General features: G+C 39.6%; 1 protein-coding gene across 1 annotated transcript in view; it reads right to left on the bottom strand.

Moving 5' to 3' along the window:
- Positions 1–20,339, bottom strand: part of LOC143021173 (solute carrier family 22 member 15-like) — a gene marked incomplete at its 5' end in the record, with an annotated part of 34,318 nt that extends 13,979 nt beyond the window's left edge. Inside the window, 5 exon segments of the mRNA XM_076178467.1 lie at positions 12,094–12,161; positions 16,211–16,454; positions 17,152–17,316; positions 19,211–19,345; positions 20,165–20,339. Of these exon segments, the coding sequence (XP_076034582.1) occupies positions 12,094–12,161; positions 16,211–16,454; positions 17,152–17,316; positions 19,211–19,345; positions 20,165–20,339 (787 nt within the window).
- Positions 20,340–20,343: the final 4 nt, after the last annotated feature.

Below are 20,343 nucleotides of genomic sequence, written 5' to 3'. Positions count from 1 at the left end.
GTTAAGATTTGACATGCTGGTGGTCTATAGGTACCTTTGATATCTTCATATTTAAACTCTTGTAAATGTATGCATAAACAAATATGGTTAAAATCATTCACTTAGGATAAAGATTTGATATCCTGTGCAACATTAATCCTTCATTTCATATCATGTCTCCAATGAAGAGTGAACACATTCTGAGCATTGGTCTATATTCTGGCCATATGAGAATGGTTCTATTAAAGTTCAAGTTTATATGTCAGGCCATGAATTAGCAATCCACTACTTTAACATCACTTGTCAAATTTCTATGATCACTGTAGAACTAGAAAATAAAATCAAAAGTCTGTTCTGTACCTCTGTATTGGGCAAAAACAAGTAAAAAATTAATGATGAGGGATATGTCAGCAAAAAAATAATAAATAAGAATGAAAAAAAAAAATTATAAAGCAAAATAGTCATGCACAATCCATGATCCTTTTGAGCAGGTTGGACATGAAAATTAACCACTTCAGTACGATGATGCTTATGTAGGCGTCATGAGGCGAGAGTGGGTGCATGAGGATGCGGCGTTGGCATCGTGATTATATATATTTTTCTGTAGTTGTACACAAGTGACCCCCGGATTCTGTGAACTGGTTTGATCACGTTTTCTGTGTTTATTATTACTCAGAGTAAAAGAGAATGAGTAATGCAGCAGTGACTTTATATTTTACAATACAAGTAGTGTGTTGCATCATACATTTGGCAGCCAATGCTGCATGCCAAAATTTGACTTGTATTGAAGTGGTTAAATAGTCCCATGTCCAAATGATGGGCCCAAGGAACATGGCATATCTCGTAATTAGCTTGTGCTGGTTCTGTATCTAAATTAATGCATTTGATGCAATGGCATATGCTGAGGTACTTTGGTAGTACACAAACAAAAACATTCATCCATAATTCTTATATAAACTGTGGGAAATTTGAGGGGATGACCGAGAATGAGGTGGATGGATGCAAGTGAAAGTGGTGTTGAGCAAGGGAGGGATAAGGCAGGAGATTGGGGTAAATGGAGAATGGCTGTGTATAAATGATACTGTAATGCAAGGAAGGGAGGGGGTGAGAGATGGGGATGAGGGTAGGGAGTAATTGTGTTAATGATATTTTGACACAGCCTGAAGGGATTTCTCCCCATCTTCTCATTTTTCTACATGAAGGGACGAAGAGGGGGATTAGCCAATTTAAAAAAAAGTGGCCTTGTTGTGGATGTACTGTCTTGCTACATCTTCTGACCCAGGGCAGGCAGTGGGTGAGTTACAGGGATGACTTGTCATCCATGATAAGCTAAAACGAAAGAAGGAAAATTTTGGTGGATGGGAACGGAATGGGTGGGAGTGAGCAGGTGCCTTTTGGTCTGGCTACTTCCATTGTATGGGGGAAAAAGCCCTTGGTATATAGAGAGATTACAGACACTACATCTCAAGAAATCTCCTGGGTCTGCCAGAATCCCCAATAAATGCAGAGAATAACTGATGGACAAGATTGATATCCTAATCACTTGCTCATTAGAAGAGTTAGTTATGTGGTGCCAACCTATAAAGGAAGAAGTAGGGAGAAGTGTCCGAACTAAACCAGCATCACGGATAATTTGTGTAAGAATTGTGAAACATGGATGGCTTAGATATCTATACACATACATACATATACCAAGGCTTTTTCCCCTTTACAAGGGAGGTAGAAAAAAAAAAAAATTGGTATATGTATGTATGTGTATAGATATCTAAGCCATCCATAGGAGACTAATATGTTGATAGAGAACAGATTCGGATTCAGAAATGGAAGATCATGTACCGTACCTCAATTTTTTTTAAGCTTCAACTTAAGGACATTTGATGTGCTGCAAGAGTTGGCTTGATGAATTACAGGTAAACGTCGACTTACGATGGCATTAGGTTTCGATAGAGCCATCGTAAGACGATTTCATCGTAAGTCGATCCCCAATTTGTGTATCACTGTTCCGTTGTCACTGTACCTAGCCTACCTGTATATTAACCACCAGAGATACTGAATATAGCCTATTAAACATGTACAGTAGTTTATTTAATTATTTTTATCCTTTTTACCATATTCAAACACTATAATATGTATTTTCAGTACGGAACTTAAATCTCGCGGGCAGCAGCCAATGCCAGCCATACGACATGACGTAATAATACTCGCATCATAAAATATAGTCACCGCTTATATCGATCGTTCTCTCTTTCACCCGCGAATTTTGAAAACCACAGAGAATGGGATTCAAGGCACATTTGAGAGAATGTAAAAACACAGGGGCGACTACAATAAATATAATCAAGACGCCGATATGGCAGCGTCGCGAATCCACTTGCTCCTCATGACGCCTACGTGTGCGGCACCGTATGGAAGGGGTTAAATTATCATATCGTCGTCGTCGTCGTCGTCATCGTAAAGTCGAACAATCGTAAGTCGCGGCCATCGTAAGTCGACGTTTACCTGTATGTGTAATCTAATTCGAAGGTCTTTGACAGGATACCTCAAACAACCGTTGTGAAAATTGAAACATTAAAGGAAACCTAGAATGGATTAAAGACTTCCTTAAAAATGAATACATGAGAATGGTAGAGATAAAGTAAAAAAAAAAAAAAAAAAAAAAAAAATATCCAAATGGGATCTGAAAATATATAGACTGAAAAAAAGAAAAAGAATAACAAAAATGTGAATAATATGGAACTAGAAGATAGGGCTGAGGTGATATGCAAATTATAATGAGAGTGAAATATGAGAAGTTTTGCAATACCATATGAGCATATCCCTTTCATAACAAGGACATAGAACAATGCTATATATCAAGATGTTAGACATGATTAATCACCCTCAAAGAATAAACAAAAAAATTACCGTAATCCTGGTGAGCAATTTAATTACCACAATAGTTACCCAGCAGATGCCATTGTTCTAATGAATTAAATGTTGAGCTAAATCGGTGCTTTTCTTTTATGTGCTGTCTCCCTTTTGAGATTAAACATGAACGAAAGCTGCACTTTGTTGATACAGTCCCATAGTACTGTTAGTGTGAAATATTGATCTGTTACCTCTAATCAAATTCAATTTCATTGCAACTTCATTCTGTTCTCCCCGTTGCCTACCTTGTGTTTTGCTGCAAACAAAATATGTCATTAGTGTGCGGTATCTAATAAATTCAAAGCATCTTTGCTTGGTTCCCTAGCCTTTGTTTGCAATTTCTGAAAACTTATATGATCTGAAGTGTGTAGACAACTTCAGATTTAAGCCATACTATGCATTTAGATAAAAACCATTGTCTAGGGCTACAGAAAAGGTACCACAAAAATAAATAACGTAGCCTGATGGCAGCCATAATAAAAGCAAAAGTGCTTACTGGTAAGGAACTAGTTAATCACGACAGACATAACCCTATAGCACCAATGGGGTACTGCAGAGACAAAGAACACAGCCTGGCGGCAGCCAGAAGGAAAATAAAAATGTCACCCGGTAGGGACAGGGTTAATGAGCCAACTGCGTCCCTTGACTTGCAAATTTGATGATAGGCAAGGGGCTGTAGAGGAGAGGACAAGCATCAAAGAAATAAAAAGTTTGTATAGGAAGAGATCGTGTACGACCAAATGGTAAAGAACCGAGTGAGTACGCACGACTACCCTAACCTTGTGAGGAGTGAAGGTTTCTACCAATTAAAAAAAAAAAAAAAAAAAAAAAAAAAAAAAAAAAAATCTAGCATTTGCCAAGATGACAAGAATATAATTCTAGTGCAACAGTACTCTTCAGCAGGTTAATCATGGTGATCTTTAACCCTCTGAGGAGTAGTCTCTTTTACCTGATATTATTAATTGGTGTTAGCCATAATAAAACTATTAAACATGAAATTCCCAGCAAATTAATCAGGACAGCCTATAACTGCTTATGTACAGTAATGGTTTCTCCCAGTTGTCTGGTGTTTTCCCATAATAACAACAGTGTGATGACACTCCTCAACAGGTTATTGGCTACTTTTATGCTAATTTAGCAAGATGCAACAATTTTCATGAGGAACAAATGGAAAAAGTAATGAAATTTAACAAATAAGTCCTTAATGTGTAAAAACAAATCTGAAGGGGACCTCTATGTGTAGGAATGCCTAAGTGACACGAATGAAGATTTTATAAAAAGATTCATGCCAAACTATAATCATCTTTTTAACATAACGAAAAACTACTTGCTCATCTTGCATCCTTTACTCATGGAGTGAATGACTAAAGCATGTCCAAGTAATAGCACAATGCATTAGAAATAGGTACAAGCATAACCCTAATGCAATAACATTATTTGAACATGTTTTGGTCGATCACTTACGAATAAGCCATGCAGGTGAGCAAGAAATATTTTGATAACTTGAGAGAAATAATGAAAATTATGGAGGTCTTTGAAAGGAGGTAGCAGACTATAAATCATGGCTTTACTATTTTAAATTCCATGTACGAGTCAATGAAAATACTTGTATTGTTGTAGCTCTATTATCATCAGTTCCATAAACAACTAGATACAAAAGCTGGACAAGGTGGGTACATTATAAACCATATGGTCATCAACTGGACTTCAGCCATATTGATTATTCATGTGATTTACTGACAACATTGTTTTTATTTTTTTTAAACAAAATGTACATAAAATTGGAGTTACAAAGTATTCTGTTTCAATGGAATGGGTCACGTTTATGTGTTCATTAGGTACCCTGAAGAATGAATTAATCTTAATTTCTAGGGGGATGGAGGTTGTGCATAACTGTGATACAGCATTCAACATGTCTTTGGACAGATATGACCAAATCCTACATTAACTCGACAATATCAACCCTTTCACTGCTCATGGAGGGTGCTATCCTCGGAAACCTGTTTAAATTATTGCACATGGGTCATACATGCATGGATATGCAGAGCAGTAACAGGGTTAATACTTGATATTCAATTTGCAGGAATAGGCATAAATAAAATTTCATTAAGATATAACAATCTGGCACAAACCCTGTATGAGCCATAATTCTTGCTGATGTAATACTTAATATTGTTAACATTCTTTATTATATCAGCATTAATACAGTCTCCTATGTGGACATAAAGTGTAGTTATAAAATACTGAATCACATAGATATTTTTAAAGCTTAATTTAACAACTTTTTATGAAATGGGTCCAGATAATGAAAAAAACTGTTGAGCAGTTTGAAAACTTGACTGGGGATCTAATGGTCTATATTGTGATTCTCTCACTCAGACAGTGGTTAGTTTACAACATACTAGTCCACATCTGCTCCCTCTCCAAAACATTCCTTAGAGCAATCTTGAATTGTAAAACTGATACACGATGCTTAAAGAAATTCCCCACCCTAACTTCAGTGTGGAAAGCTTATCCATGCGTCAAGGTTAAAGAAAAAGACAAAAGAAAAAGAAAAAAAATATATACATATATAATTTTATATATATACATTAATAAATATACAGGTAAACGTCGACTTACGATGGCATTAGGTTTCGATAGAGCCATCGTAAGACGATCTCATCGTAAGTCGATCCCCACTCTGTTCCGTGGTCACTGTACCTAGCCTACCTGTATATTAACCACCAGAGATACTGAATATAGCCTATTAAACATGTACAGTAGTTTATTTAATTATTTTTATCCTTTTTACCATATTCAAACACTATAATATGTATTTTCAGTACGGAACTTAAATCTCGCGGGCAGCAGCCAATGCCAGCCGTACGACGTGACGTAATAATACTCGCATCATAAAATATAGTCACCGCTTATATCGATCGTTCTCTCTTTCACCCGCGAATTTTGAAAACCACAGAGAATGGGATTTAGGGCACATTTGAGAGAATGTAAACACACAGGGGCGACTACAATAAATATAATCAAGACGCCGATATGGCACCGTCGCGAATCCACTTGCTCCTCATGACGCCTACGTGTGCGGCACCGTATGGAAGGGGTTAAATTATCATATCGTTGTCGTCGTCGTCGTCATCGTAAAGTCGAACAGTCGTAAGTCGCGGCCATCGTAAGTCGACGTTTACCTGTATATGTATATATAGATATATATATACATATACCTCTACAACTTGGTTGGAAGATCAAATTAATCTAAGGTTCTTGAAACCCTAGATCTTTGGTAATTTGTAAGAACATTTATACAGTCCTACCTCTCATTAACGGACTAAACGGGGGGTTACTGTGTCCGTTGATGTGAATAATCCATTGATTTGGAGTGGTTTTTGGGTGGCATAGTGATTGCACACACTAAACAACAGCACCAAAAACACAGCAAACACAGCTAATTAACGTCTGTTAATGAGATGTCTCACTGTATAGGCTTTTTTGAGTAAAGTCATATCAGTTGGATAATCCATTGCCCAAAGGTCTCTTTTGCAGAAGATCCGTAGCTCTAAGGTAACCAGCAATGACCACTGGATTGGCCCACAAGTCATTCCAGGAAGAAAAATCATGTTGTCTGGGTAGGTTGAGAAATGGGGAGTGTAGGATGAAACGTCTAATGATATGTTACATTAAATGAAAATATTACAGAGCTCCTCTAGTTTTTGTGGCATGTTTCAAATTTACTCATGTCATGTGGCAGGTAAATGTGTTTGTATATTTTCTAGGTTAACCATGATGAACTAAGATGAGAGGGAGGAAAGGGTGGTGGATGGGAGTGAATGTGTGCCTTTTAACTTGGCTACCTCCCATGTAATGTGGAAAAAGCCCTTGGTATATAGATAGATGTTTTATATATACTTAAGAGTATGGAAAAGGAGAAAAGGTGGGAGGGCAAGAAAGAGGGAATGAGGGAAGGAAGATGGGAGGGTGGGAGTGAGAAAAGGACAAGGTATTTTGTCAACAATAACCAGCACTAGAATATTTTTTGGGAGCATCATTGCACCAAAGAGATGGAGTCATAAAGGTGATAAAGGAGAGATTTAAGGAGGATTGCAGTACTGTGGGATGGTGAAAGAGTGGGGGAGGGAGGAGGAGGAGGAGAGGGTGAAGGAGGTGACAGATACAGAGGTAGAGAGTGGGAGAGGGAAAGGGGAAGAGAGGGGAAGGGGATGAAAAAGGGAAAGAGAGAGGAAGTTACAGAGACTGGGAGAAGTAGTGGGAGAGATACAGGAAGAGACTGGGAGAGGTAGTGGAAGAGACTGGGAGAGGTAGATGGAAAAACTGGAAGAGGTAGATGGAGAGACTGAGAGAGGTAGCAGGAGAGCCAGGGAGAGGTAGAGGGAGAGAGGGAAAAGCAGGAGGAGAGACAGGGAAAGGTAGAGGAAATTTAATACTGATGCTGACAATCCAGTGATTCTTCTTACCTTATGGACAATATTGCATGGTTACTGAGAACTTGTTTTTGGTTTATGGAGGTAGGTAGTTGGGTCAGGGTCAGTTAGTAGGTTGTGAAGGGTGTTTGTGGGAATATTGATATTCTTAAACCTTGTATTTAACTAATTGTAGCATACAGGAAAAGAGCAACACTCATTGGGTCCTGTCTCCTGTTCTCTGATTTTCTAACATACCAAGACTCAATTTCATGTATGGTTCAAATTTGATCTATATCTTTGGTGTCCAATTATCATATTTAGATCAGAACTTGTATATTGTTTGAGCTTGGGCTATATCACCTTTTAAGCTATTCCACATGTACATCTATATGGAAAACTGTATTTCTTCACATCCTTTGAACATGTGGTCTTTCTTAATTTACTTCTATGACCGCTTAAAGCCTTCCCATCTTTAATCAGGATATCTCTTCTATCAATGTAATCTATCCCCTTTAGTGACCTGAACACTGTAATCATGTCACCCCTTTCTCTTCTATCTTTCAAAGTTGGCAGACCCAGTGCTTTTAGTCTTTCCTCGTATGGTTTATCTGCCAGGCTGGGGACACGTTTGGTTGCTGCCCTTTGTATTCTCTTAATCTTGCTTATATCCTTCACTGTTTGGGGGCCATACTACTGATGCATCAGGGTTTCGATGATTTTTATCATCGTCTCTTCATCCATATAATGGAACACTACTTTAATATTCTGTCCATATGTCTCTACCACAATCCTGATATGTCTGTTAGGTAACAGGTTGTCTTTTATCCAAACTCCCAAGTCTTTCTCCTCCTTTGCTTTTATGATGTGTTTGCTTCCCAAGGAATAGTTTATAGATGGGGTCTTTTGCCACTATTGCCCATTTCCTGTACTTTGCATTTTTTGGGTACTGAACTTCATGTAATGATACTGTTTGAGGAGGAAGGTGAGAACATGGGAGGCTGATGTAAAAGCTTGAGTAAGGGAAGTACCACAGGAGTAGTTGGGATAGGATCATCATTACTCTCAAGATAACTATGGGCAAGATGGGAATGTCGTATTCTTAAGCACATCAATGCTGTCTCAGAGCATTGTTTACATTGGTGGGAATGTCATGGGCATGCGTGAGGTTTGATACTCTTTGAATGGTTTGTCAGATGTTCTTCCTAAGAATTATAATTGCCACAAGTTTTATAGTGTGGGCCAGAGGGTGAGATACAAGTTTGTTGCAGACAACTGGATGGAAGAACCAAAAGGGGTTAATGCAGCATCTTGAGCTGCTTTGTCATCTGGTTTGTTGCCTGGGGGATGCCAGCATGAGATGGCACCTGGCATGGCAGTGTCTTGGGGGAATGAAAAGTGTTGTGAGAAATGAGTATTTAAGGATGGATGCAAAGAGAAGGCTATATGAAGGGGTGACTGTGCCTACAATACTGTATGAGGCAGACTTCAAACTTAAAGGAGGCAGAAAGGAGAAAATAAATTGTGTTGGAGGTGAAGTGTTTGAGAGGCATGGTGGGGAGTTTGGGGATGGATGGAGTAAGAAAGGAGGGAAGGCAGGGAGTGGGGTTAAAAATCGAATTGGCAGATGGGTAAATTAAAGAACACTAAGATGGTTAGGGCACTTACAAAAAGTTATTGTAGAAAGGCTAGCAAAAAGAGTATGGAAGGAGGTGGATGGAGTGAACTTCAGGGAAAGACCGAAAATGATGGATGGATGGGGCAAAGAGAGCCTTAGGTAAAAGGGGAATGTCTGTTGAGCAGGCAAGGAAGAGGGCAGGAGGTAGGTGAGAGTGGAGAATGGCTGTGAATGGGTGATAAACAGATACAGCCCAAAGGAATTTCTTCTCGTCTTCTCAATTTATTCATGAGAGGATAAGGAGAGAGTGTCAAAATATAAATGAATTACATACATATACCAAGGGCTTTTTCCCCCTTAAAAGGAAGGTAGCCAAAGTCAAAGGCATAAATGCACTCCTACCCATTTTATCCCCCACATACTCCACTCCCATTCAACCCCCTTCCTTCCCTCTTTTCTCGGCTCTTGGATAACATGTCATCCCTGCATCTCGCCCACTGCCAAGGGTTGGAAGCAATGCAGCAAGACACGCACATCTACGGCAAGGCTGCATCAAAATATCATTCACACACACTGCCTCACCCCCATCCCCCACCCATTCCCATGTATCACAGTATCATCCATACACAACCATTCTCCACTCACCCCTATCTTCTGTCTTCTCCCTTCCTTCCTCAACAGACATTCCCCTCTTTCCCAATGCCCCTTTTACCCCATCCATCCATCTCATCCTTAGTCATCCCCTCATATTCACTCCTCCCACCTCTGCCTTCCACACCTCTTTTGCTAATCTTTCTTTACTTGTTCTTTCCACATGTCCAAACCATCCCAATACTCTTTCATAAACCCTATCTCCCAACTCCCTTTTCACACCTGCTGTCCTCCTCACCTCCTTATTCCTCACTCTATCCAGCCTAGTAACCCCTACCATACTTCTCAGGCATTTCATCTCAAACACATGGGAGTGGATTTGTGCCTTTGACTACCTCCCTTGTAAGGGGAAAGAGCCCTTGGTATATGTATATACATTTATCATGGGTGGGAGTGGGTTTATGCCTTTTGACTTTGGTGCTCCCTGGTAAGGGGGGAAAAGTCCTTGGTATATAGATGGATGGATTTATCAAGTGGAATGATGTGCCTGACACATTGCTGAGTGGGCATGTGGTTTTGCCAAGCTGTACTGTAGTCCTTGTCCCAGTACTAGGCAACTATTTGTGCATTGTGATTAGAGGTTTCTGGATGTCATTTTCTCCTGGCCCCACAGTCACGTACCATAACTGGCAGGACTTTAGTACATAAAAGGAAGAATGAAGAAGTTTTTGTGAAATAGTTTGAGGAAGTTATGAAAGTGACTCGTTACACTGTCGGGTGCTTCCTCACACTAAACACTGATTTCCCTGGTGGGGAGTGATTCCAGGGACACCACAAGAAGGTGGTGAGGCAACAGATGGCTCAAAGAAGAGCCTTGCCCTAAGAGACAGAGAGAGAGAGAGAGAGACAGAAAGGGAAAGAAAGGAAGAAGGAGAGAGAGAGGAGAGAGAGAGGAAAGAAAGAGGGAAAGAAAAAGAGAGGGAGATGGAAAGAGAAAAAGAAAAGGAGAGAGAAAGAAAGAAGAGATGGAGAGACAGGAAAAAGGGATATGGAGAGACAGAGGTATAGAGAGAGATGGAAGAAAAAGAGATGGAGGGAAAGAGAGAGAGATGAAGGGAAAGAGAGAGAGATGGAGGGAAAGAGATAGATGGAGGGAAAGAGAGAGAGATGGAGGGAAAGAGAGAGAGAGAGATGGAGGGAAAGAGAGAGAGATGGAGGGAAAGAGAGAGAGAGAGATGGAGGGAAAGAGAGAGAGAGAGATGGAGGGAAAGAGAGAGAGAGAGATGGAGGGAAAGAGAGAGAGAGATGGAAGGAAAGAGAGAGAGAGATGGAGGGAAAGAGAGAGAGAGATGGAGGGAAAGAGAGAGAGAGATGGAGGGAAAGAGAGAGAAATGGAAAGGGAAAGAGAAAGAAATGGAAAGACCAAGAAAGCGAGGGAAATGAGAGGGAGGGATGCTAAATATTTGAAATACTGACTCAGCCACATTGTCACAACTAATAAATCATAAGTCTACCATACCATGCTTGTTCATATCTTTTCAACCTCTGTATAAAATGTGGCAATATGAGTGTCGATTTTTCCTTTCATCTCTCAAATAAATTAGTAAACATTATCCTTTTATGCTAAGTCTTTTAGCACACTAACAGCATTCACCATCCTTAGGAAAAACGTATACTTAACAGCTCACAAAAGCATTATTCACATAGACACAATTCTTGTGTATTGGAAACTGCTGATAATTCATACAAAGATACCACACTTGTAACTGAATTTTTGTGCTAAACTCGGTGATGATATAAAAATTGCCCATATTTACTCTAAATCACAACCAAATATCCGATAACAAAATTCATTACCTAACAACAACGTGAAAAAATATAACCAATCTCGAATGAAAGACATAACTGATAATTGAGGTAATACAGGAAAACAGATTACAGCGCATGCTCACATTTCATGTATGATGTATGCTGAAATCCTGGGAATGTTCAGGCAGTACAGAACATCATGCACTGAAATGAAACTGGTCACTGGTCGAAGAGAGGAAAGTATAAGGATATTAAGAAATAATACTCTTTAAAAAGTTAAAAACTGTATAGAATAAGAAAATAGTTAAAAGAATTAAAGTGACTAAAATGATAGCAATGCTAAGATATAATTAGATCAGACAAATATATCCTAGAAAGATAAAATACCTTTCGGTGGAAAACGGAATGATTACGACAAAGTAGACCGCCCATGGGCAAAACAACCATTTCCACATGAGATGCCTTAAAGTTTGCACAGCTATTTCACCTTATTCACACTAACTCATTATAAAATTGAGCATAAATGTAACAAGATTCAGAAGAAATGCAGAAAAAATTGGAAGAAAAAGTGGCTAAAGCATGTGAAAGAGAACTGCAATTTCCTGCTCAAGTCTTTGCCTATTCATACGCAGGTTTTATAGCTGGTGCAACTGTAGAGCACAAAGCAACAGCTGAGATAGAGAAGCTGAGCTGTTAAGGTCAGTTGAGCAGGTGCAGCTGTTTCAGTAGCAGGCTTAAGTGTTGTCAACATGCGTGAATCTTCTCGTCACCTACATGAGTCCCTCCTCTGCGTCGTCGTCTTGTTTCAGCCTAGTATACACTCTACCCTTTTTGACATCATCCTGAAAAATAAAATGCTAGTGAGTTTTCAGATTCGTGACATTCTCTGTGTGAGACAAACTTGTCAAATTTAAGAACTGTCCTTTAGCTTCAAGATTATATGTACCAACTTTCAGGTGAAAAGAATATAGTATGTGCAATAACCATAAAATTCAGTTGTACAAACCCATTTCTTACATCAAAGCAGCTTGACTCTGAAGGCTTTGATAAGCTGTCAAAGTCTCACTAATTGAGCAGTCAGCAAAATAAAGCAAACTAACATCAACACATTGTTACCTGGTAACTACTTGGACTCAATACTAGGCCACTATTTGCACTGTCACTCGTCAAAACGTGTATATTGAGGCAAGCTGTTAGTTTTTGCTAGTTGAATGGGCATCTTTTCCAAATTCTGAAATGTTAAGACGTTTTCCAAACATGACCACATGCAACTTGAAATATTGAGGAATTTCTTGGATAGGGATTGGTGTCTCCTCATCTGTTAACCCCTTCAGTACTAAAAGGATCACAAAACACTGAACACAGTGCAGTGGTACAGCTCTTGAATGCTAATTCATTGATTCACATTTGAGTCCTGCACTGTGAGCTGACACTCCAACTCTGGTGGGCAAGGAGTTAGGTATGTGTACATGTGTACCCATAGGTTGAGTCATATATAGGCTCTGAGCTCTCATCTGGGAGGGTAATAGATGTTGATTACGAGTCCAACATGTGATCCAAGACCATGGTGAACCATAGCAGCTAGCAGTTAGGTTCATGGGCATCTGCAGGGACTTTTCCAAAAGTGCTACAAAATCATCATCTTTCTAAACTACCAAAGTAAACTACCTCCATGCACCATACATACTGGAGCACATGCAGCCTCAAAACTGGAGGTAGCAAGCAGGAATTCACCCTACCTCCATACCAACCACACATTATATATCTGTATTACAAAGGCTTCTTCCCCCTTATTTGTGAGGTAGCCAAGTTGAAGGTGTGCACCCACTCCTATCCACCACCCTTGTTTCCCTCTCATCTTAGCTCCTTCAACCACACAACCTAACACTAAATCCTACACAAGTCTCCTAGACCTCACAATAGCCCCACCAGACTCAACTGGAAAGAACAAGTATTTACTAAATTCTGACTGACCCTATTCATTTCCCTCCTCCCTCAAACAATATCCAAGGACATTGAATAACCACTAACTGCAGTGACCAATAAAACCTACACATATCCTCTTTGTGTTTGTGATCATCATTTCACTTTCAACACACGTCTCCAAAATCTCTCCACTATTGTTCCTTCCTGCCACACCATACTTCTCCATTACTTCATCTACGGGCTCATCTTCTCCTGTGTTATGATTCCCCAACCCCATTAAATTTGCATCCCTTCATAAACTCTCAAATCTCATTTAAATGATCCCAAAATTCTTATTTTCCTCCCTATTTTTCCCACTGCTTTGGCCATATGCTCCCACAAATGCCAATATCTGCCAACCCATAATATCCTTAAGGATACTTCCCTCCATTCAATTACACTCTTATACACCTCATCACTTACAAACTCTACCACTCCTTCCCTTGCCCTCTCATCACTCCTGGCACCTTACCTATCATGATCCCAAACTCAAATTTACCTTTTCCTTTCAGTTGTACTTCACTGAGTGCTAACACATCCACCTTTCTTCTTGTATCCTACCAAAACCTTCCCTTTTGCTCATATTTATCAAATCCATGCACATTCAATGACCAAATTACTTGGGTTTTGGTTGAAGACTCTTTGCAAGAGAAAAATACACGCAGGGAGATCCTCAGTCCCTCATGTAGTCAATACCTAGGTATGAATGTATCCAGTGATAAAAGAAGAAATGGAATCATCTGAATCTGTCATCATCAGAATCTTCAGCAGCAGCAGAATCGTAATCATCATCATCTCCTCGGAAGGAGAGTGGAGTGACAACTGCCCCTACTTGTCCTTCAGACACCCATGGAACTATGTGCTACCTGGTAAGGATGGGGTTAATTGTGATGGGTCCAATGCCCCAGATTAGAATATGCTGCTCTGGTGTGGTCCCCACACTAAAAATATATACAAGGGCTGAGCTGGTTAGGGCGTCATTACTTGCAGCGAAGGTCGAGGGGATGGCAGTTTGAACCCTGGCACTGGCATGGTTCATTAAATTCCACGCTACCAAGTCCTCTTTGAGGGGCACTGTCCTAGCCTTGTAATAGGGGGGAGTTTGTGACATTAAACCATATCATCACGTACATACGCATACCAAAGGGCCCTTTCCCCCATATAAAGTGAGATGGTGGTAAGTCAAAGCATACATCTATCCCACACCTATCCAGAAATTCGCGTGTTGTCCCTCCCTTTTTAGCTCCTTGTGAATGAATGGTCATCCCTGCACCCCAACACACTGGGTCAGAGACAAAGCAGGAAGATACAGCACCTCCAAATCTGGGCCCAACTGTTGAAGGTCACTGCTTCAAAATTTTCCACTGAACCTGTTATATCTTCTCTTCTTAGCCTCTCTTAACCTGCATTTTGCTTCCATACTCTTTCTTCTGTACCTCCCATATGCTTCCCTAGTTCTTTGCAACCAATCTTCACATGGTTGCATTTTCTCTGCAACCACTGTCATCACTACTTCATCCCACCATTCACTGCCTCTCCATCTGCTACATCCCATTGTCCTCATCCCTCCCACCATTCACTGCCTCTCCGTCTGTTACATCCCATTGTCCTCATCCCACAAATCATCTTTGCTCACTTTATAACTTCCTTATTGAAATAGACCTGTTCCTCCTCTACTTGTTTCTCCTTCATCATTCACTACATACCACACTTCTATGTTTGTCTGCTATCCTTTCTCTTCCTTATCATTTAATCTGCTCAGCTTCAGCCCTTCTCTGCCTTCTTCACTTTTCTTCCCTCTCCACTTATCCTTTACTACCAATTTCTTTTATGCCTGACAATTATCTGACAATCCACTACACACTCCCTGAATATATTTACATCCAGAACTCTTCCAGTCCTTACTTTGGACACCACTACATGTCCATTAATGTTCTCTTGACTCAATTCACACTCACCACCCTGGCCCATATATACTTGTTTCTATTTTTTGAAACTGCTATCATCAACTCCCTTTCTAAACACATCTCCAACATCCCTCCACTATAGTTCCTTCATGCCACTCCACATCTGCTCTTATCAGCCATCTAACAATTCTCCTACTCTAGCATTAAAATTTCCCATCACCACTATATTTACATTTTTCCCAAAACTGTCTACATGCTTGTTAAAATAAATTAAAAATATTTCCCTTCCTTCACTTTCCCTACCAGGTCTATATGCACTCTCAAAAACCCATATTATCTACTATCCAAGCTTCACCTTCACCCATGTTATCCTTGAAGGCACTTGTCTCCACTCTACCATACACTTGCCTATCTCATCGTTTACCAACAGTGCTGCCCTTCTCTCTCGACACCCTACCCACAATGCTCCCAGACTCCAAACTGCCCTTCCCTTTCAGTTTAATTTCATTCACCACTAACACGTACATTTTTCTTTTCACATACTACCAACCTCTTCCTTTTTACTTTTATCCATATCACATCCACAGCATATTCTAAACTGGGGCATTGTAGCTTATTTATACAGTGATTCAACTTAGCAGAATTAAATTCTCCTCCCTGCCCATGGTGTTACAGGGGAAAAATGCACATCACTAGCTGTCCAAAAGTGTTAATTCTATATTTTTCATATAAATTATATAAGCATACCTTAGAATTTGTATCTATGTTAAGCCAAAAAACAAAAACCTAAAAATGTGTACATGCAAAACAAAAGTGATAGTTGAAAAAATAATGGTAATATGTAATAGTATAACTATAAAACATGCTTTACTAATAATCTACAAACTACAATTAATCAAAGCATCTCAATCATCTATGATAAGAAATATTGTGTAAAGTAGGTGATCCAAGTGCATCTAAGAGAAGAAATATCTATCATGCTTTGTGTATATACATGCAATAAACATGTTTTCACTGACCTCTGGAGTTCTTAAAGTAAGGATGTCTGCTATTGTTTCTGGAAGAGGTTTTCCAAGAGTTTCTGGTAATTTTAGGTTCAGAATACCAGAAAGAAACACCAGAAGTCCAATGAAAGTGAAGTGCAGGTTGGGCCACACTTCACCCATCATGATGATGAAAGGTGCAAGTATGCCTCCTATCCTGGCCGCAACAGACACAATACCCATGCCTGCATTGCGTATGATGGTGGGGAAAATTTCTCCACTGTAAAGAAGAGGAAGAGTTGGTGAAACCCACCAAAATATGTTTTGCATAATGTACTTTTGGGGGGGGGGGGCTACCTCCCTTGTAAGGGGGAAAAAGCCTTGATATATGTATGTACTGTTTTTTTTTTTTTTTTTTTTTTTTTAGATTCAGTTTGCCATATGTGTTATGTAATACAGTGGGTGAGAAGGGTTGAGGGATGTTGCACAAAACTGCATATTTATCGTTTTCATGTAGTGTTCTGTAGAAGGCATTTTTGTTTCTGTATGCAGGTGTCCTATTAAGGGTGTTTTGGTCTATACTGTTTTATTCAAAGGAGTTAGTTAACACCACGTAAACAAGAGCTCTATCCTTTTGTGTTGTCTCGTCCTACCTGGTAAGAATTGGTCTGACAGTGAAGGCTACAAATTGACATATTCAGCACAGTGAACAGAGACCATAACATAATGCATGTAAAAATTTCACCGCAGAATACTTTGTTTCATTCCAACTCAATATGGTGGTTCATTTTGCCACTGAGAGAAGTGGGAAAATAGGAAAGGTCATAGCATTTGAACACATGTATATGAATGGAAATTATAATTTTTGCAAAGGAAGTGATCAGAAATAAACAGTAGTAAAGGAGGTGGAAAGAAATAAGAAAGCACTGTTATTATTTAAACACAGCAGCTAAAATGATTGAATATAATAATCTCACCTGTGGACATAGATGACTGCAAAGGTCAATGCAATACTGAGTTTACCAACCAGGGCTAAGACAGTTACAACAACGGTTGGTGCAGACTGAGGAACAGCTTGAATGCTCAGACACGCAATTCCACCCACGATCATAAAGGCACAAATAACAATACGACGGCCCCATCTGCGGAAAAATAAATGGAAGCCCATCCAGTTTTATTCCTGTTTTAAATCTAGAATCAAAATAATAGTGAAGTTGTAATGAAAAAAAAAAAAGTAAAATCATAATTACTAATGTAAATTCATGTATACCAACACTCTTCTGAAGTGACACTGCATTAGCTGATAAAATTACCTGTAATTGATCAGAATAAAGCCTGCAAAAGATGTCATGATAATACATACCTATACCAAAGGCTTTTTCCCCGTTACAGTGGAGGAGGCCAAAAAAACAAAGGCATAAATATCCTTTCCCACCCATTCCATCACCACATACTCCACCCCCTTCCCTCCCCCTTATCGTGGCTCCTACTAGATGATGGGTTATCCCTGCATCTTGCCCACTGCCCTGGGTCAAAAGCAGTTCCGCAAGACACAGCACATCCACAGCAAGGCTATTTCATTAAATTGGTGACCCCCTCCCCTCTAATAACTGGTTTAATTAAGGTCTTAACCCCAGTGCTGTAAAGTGCCACCCCACCTACACTGAATAAAACCATCTGACATCAGAATAAATCCTGTAGAGTGTGTTAGCACAAAAAAAGAGGTTATTGTATATTTTCCTTAGAATCATAAAAAAAGGAAAGTTTCTTTGGTCAATGGAACAATGTCAATTATGGATTGAATTGCTCTATCAGTGGGACTCAAACCTAAGGCCTTGTGACTTTTACCACAAAGCTTGAATGTTAAGCAGGATATACAAATAGAATGTTCTGGAACTTGTTCTCTACACTGCCCAACATCAACTTACATGGTATGATGTGTGATCTTGGTTTCACAATTTTTTATTCAAAAGAGTCATCCGACAAGTCATGACAATTGGATTAAATTATTTTGCACCTGGGACTTGAACCCTAGGGTCGTATGGTTCGAGTCCCACTGGCAGAGCTATTTAATGATGGGGGTGAGGTAGTATGTATGAGCAAAATTTGATGCAGCCCGAAGGGATTTCTCCCCATCTTCTCCTGTTATACATGGGGGGATGGAGGGGGGGGGGTCGCCGATTTAATGAAGCAGCCTTGCTGTGGATGTGCTGTGTCTTGCGACACTGCTTCTGACCCAGGGCAGTGGACAAGGTGCAGGGATGACCCGTCATCCAGGAGGAGCTAAGATGAGAGGGAAGAGGGAGGGTGGAGGGGTGTGGAGTGTATTCAGGGATGGAATGGGTGGGAATGATTTTATGCCTTTTCCTTTTTGGCTACCTCCCTTGTAAGGGGGAAAAAGCCTTGGTATATGTATGTATGTAATAACTTCACACAACTGTCTTTTATATAAAACAGACCCACCCATAACGTACTGCTGAAGGCCATGCCAAGAACCCCATGAGATTTTCTATGCCACTCTATTAACTATTGTCTTGAATTTCATTTATCTAGAAACCCAGAGACAGATTGACATGGAAAGATAGATATCTCCTAGGCTCAGTCCAAAGACCAAGTGTAAGACCCTCAGGGCTGCAACTCCTAATGGAGGGGAGGGATTGATTTATCTATACACTAATGGGTTCTTACCCCTTATCATGAAAGTAACCAGCTAAAGCATGCACCCACCCCCTCCCCACTCCATTCCATCACTTGTTTGCTTCCCTTTCATTTTAGCTCCACGAGGATGAAAGGTCATTCTTGTCTCCTGCCCACTGCTTGGGTCATAAGCAATGCAGCTGACACAGAAACTAATACAACACAGACACCATTCCATCATTTCTTCCCAGAGATAGATACAAAAAGGACCAAGGTATTGTTTGTTTGAATGATCTATGGACCAAGCTGGTGGCCACCAGAGACTCCAGGGCTGTGGCTCAGTTGCAGCGAAAAACGAATCTACTAATTATCAAAAACGAAAAAAATTGTATCACTTACTTTTCAATGAGGAAAGCTCCAAGCACATAGGCAGGTATTTCAATGATTCCGCTGAGGGCAGTAGCAGTATATACATTACTTCCAATGTCCTTGGAAGCCATTGTCAACCCATAATATGTGATGCTGTTCACCATCCTGAAATTAAAAAATTTCCAGCAGATATTATATAAAAGTCGAGTTGTAGTTTCTATTTCAGTTATAAGATAGCCTTTATCGTACTTGAACAAACACATTCCCAGAAGCTACAGAAAAAAATTCATCCCTAACTACACACATGAGATAGCCTTCTAGAAAAAAGAAACAATTCAAAAAGTAATCACAACCTAACAAAACAAAAAAACAAAACAAAAACAAAAATAAAACAAAAAATTTAAAGGAATCAAATAGAAACATCACTGGAAAAAGCTAACCAACAAAATAGATGGAAAAATTAATTATGGCAGAATGTGGAGAGCTGTTAACTCAATTAAATCTCCCCAAACACACCTATGAAGCAGTTGGTGCAACTCGGGATGATATGCCATCATGAAAACAGCAATGCGATATCAACAAGCATTTCTCCAAAACAAAATTCAAGCCCACTCCAGAAAATGGGACAATAATTTTAAGAAATATGAAAAATCAAACTTGACAACCCCACCCCTCTTTCATCAGTAAAGATATAGAAGGATTCATAAAAAAGTGAAAAATTCCAAAGCTGAAGGTCCAGACAAGATCTAAAACATCCACTTCAAACATCTTGGGCAAACAGCAAAAAGTGCCTTAGCTACTACTGCTGCTGCTGCTGCTGTTCCTCCTCCACCCCCCTTTTCAGGCAAACAATGGTCTTGTGGGACAGATGTTACAGGTTATTTTGCCAGTGCCCCTCTATATGTAAAAAACAAAACAAAAACATATAAATAAATGAATAAATATATTCTGATATTGAAACAACTTCATTTTAATGATAATTACCATGAAAAGATTTGGATGGCAGTGACTGTCATAATATAAGGATGAGCGGCAAGTCCCATTATGCCTTCAGAATTTTTACTCATCCTGACAGGAGGAGGGCCTTGACGAGACAGTTCCCAACGGGATGGTAAGCACTTCTGGGTTCCATTTCTCTTTGCAATGTTCTCCAAGACAGCTTT

This window comes from Oratosquilla oratoria, chromosome 3, assembly GCF_046742065.1.
Source record: "Oratosquilla oratoria isolate Oo_2021 chromosome 3, ASM4674206v1, whole genome shotgun sequence".
Classification (NCBI taxonomy): Eukaryota; Metazoa; Arthropoda; class Malacostraca; order Stomatopoda; family Squillidae; genus Oratosquilla; species Oratosquilla oratoria.
This window is presented reverse-complemented; position numbering and strand designations above follow the sequence as displayed.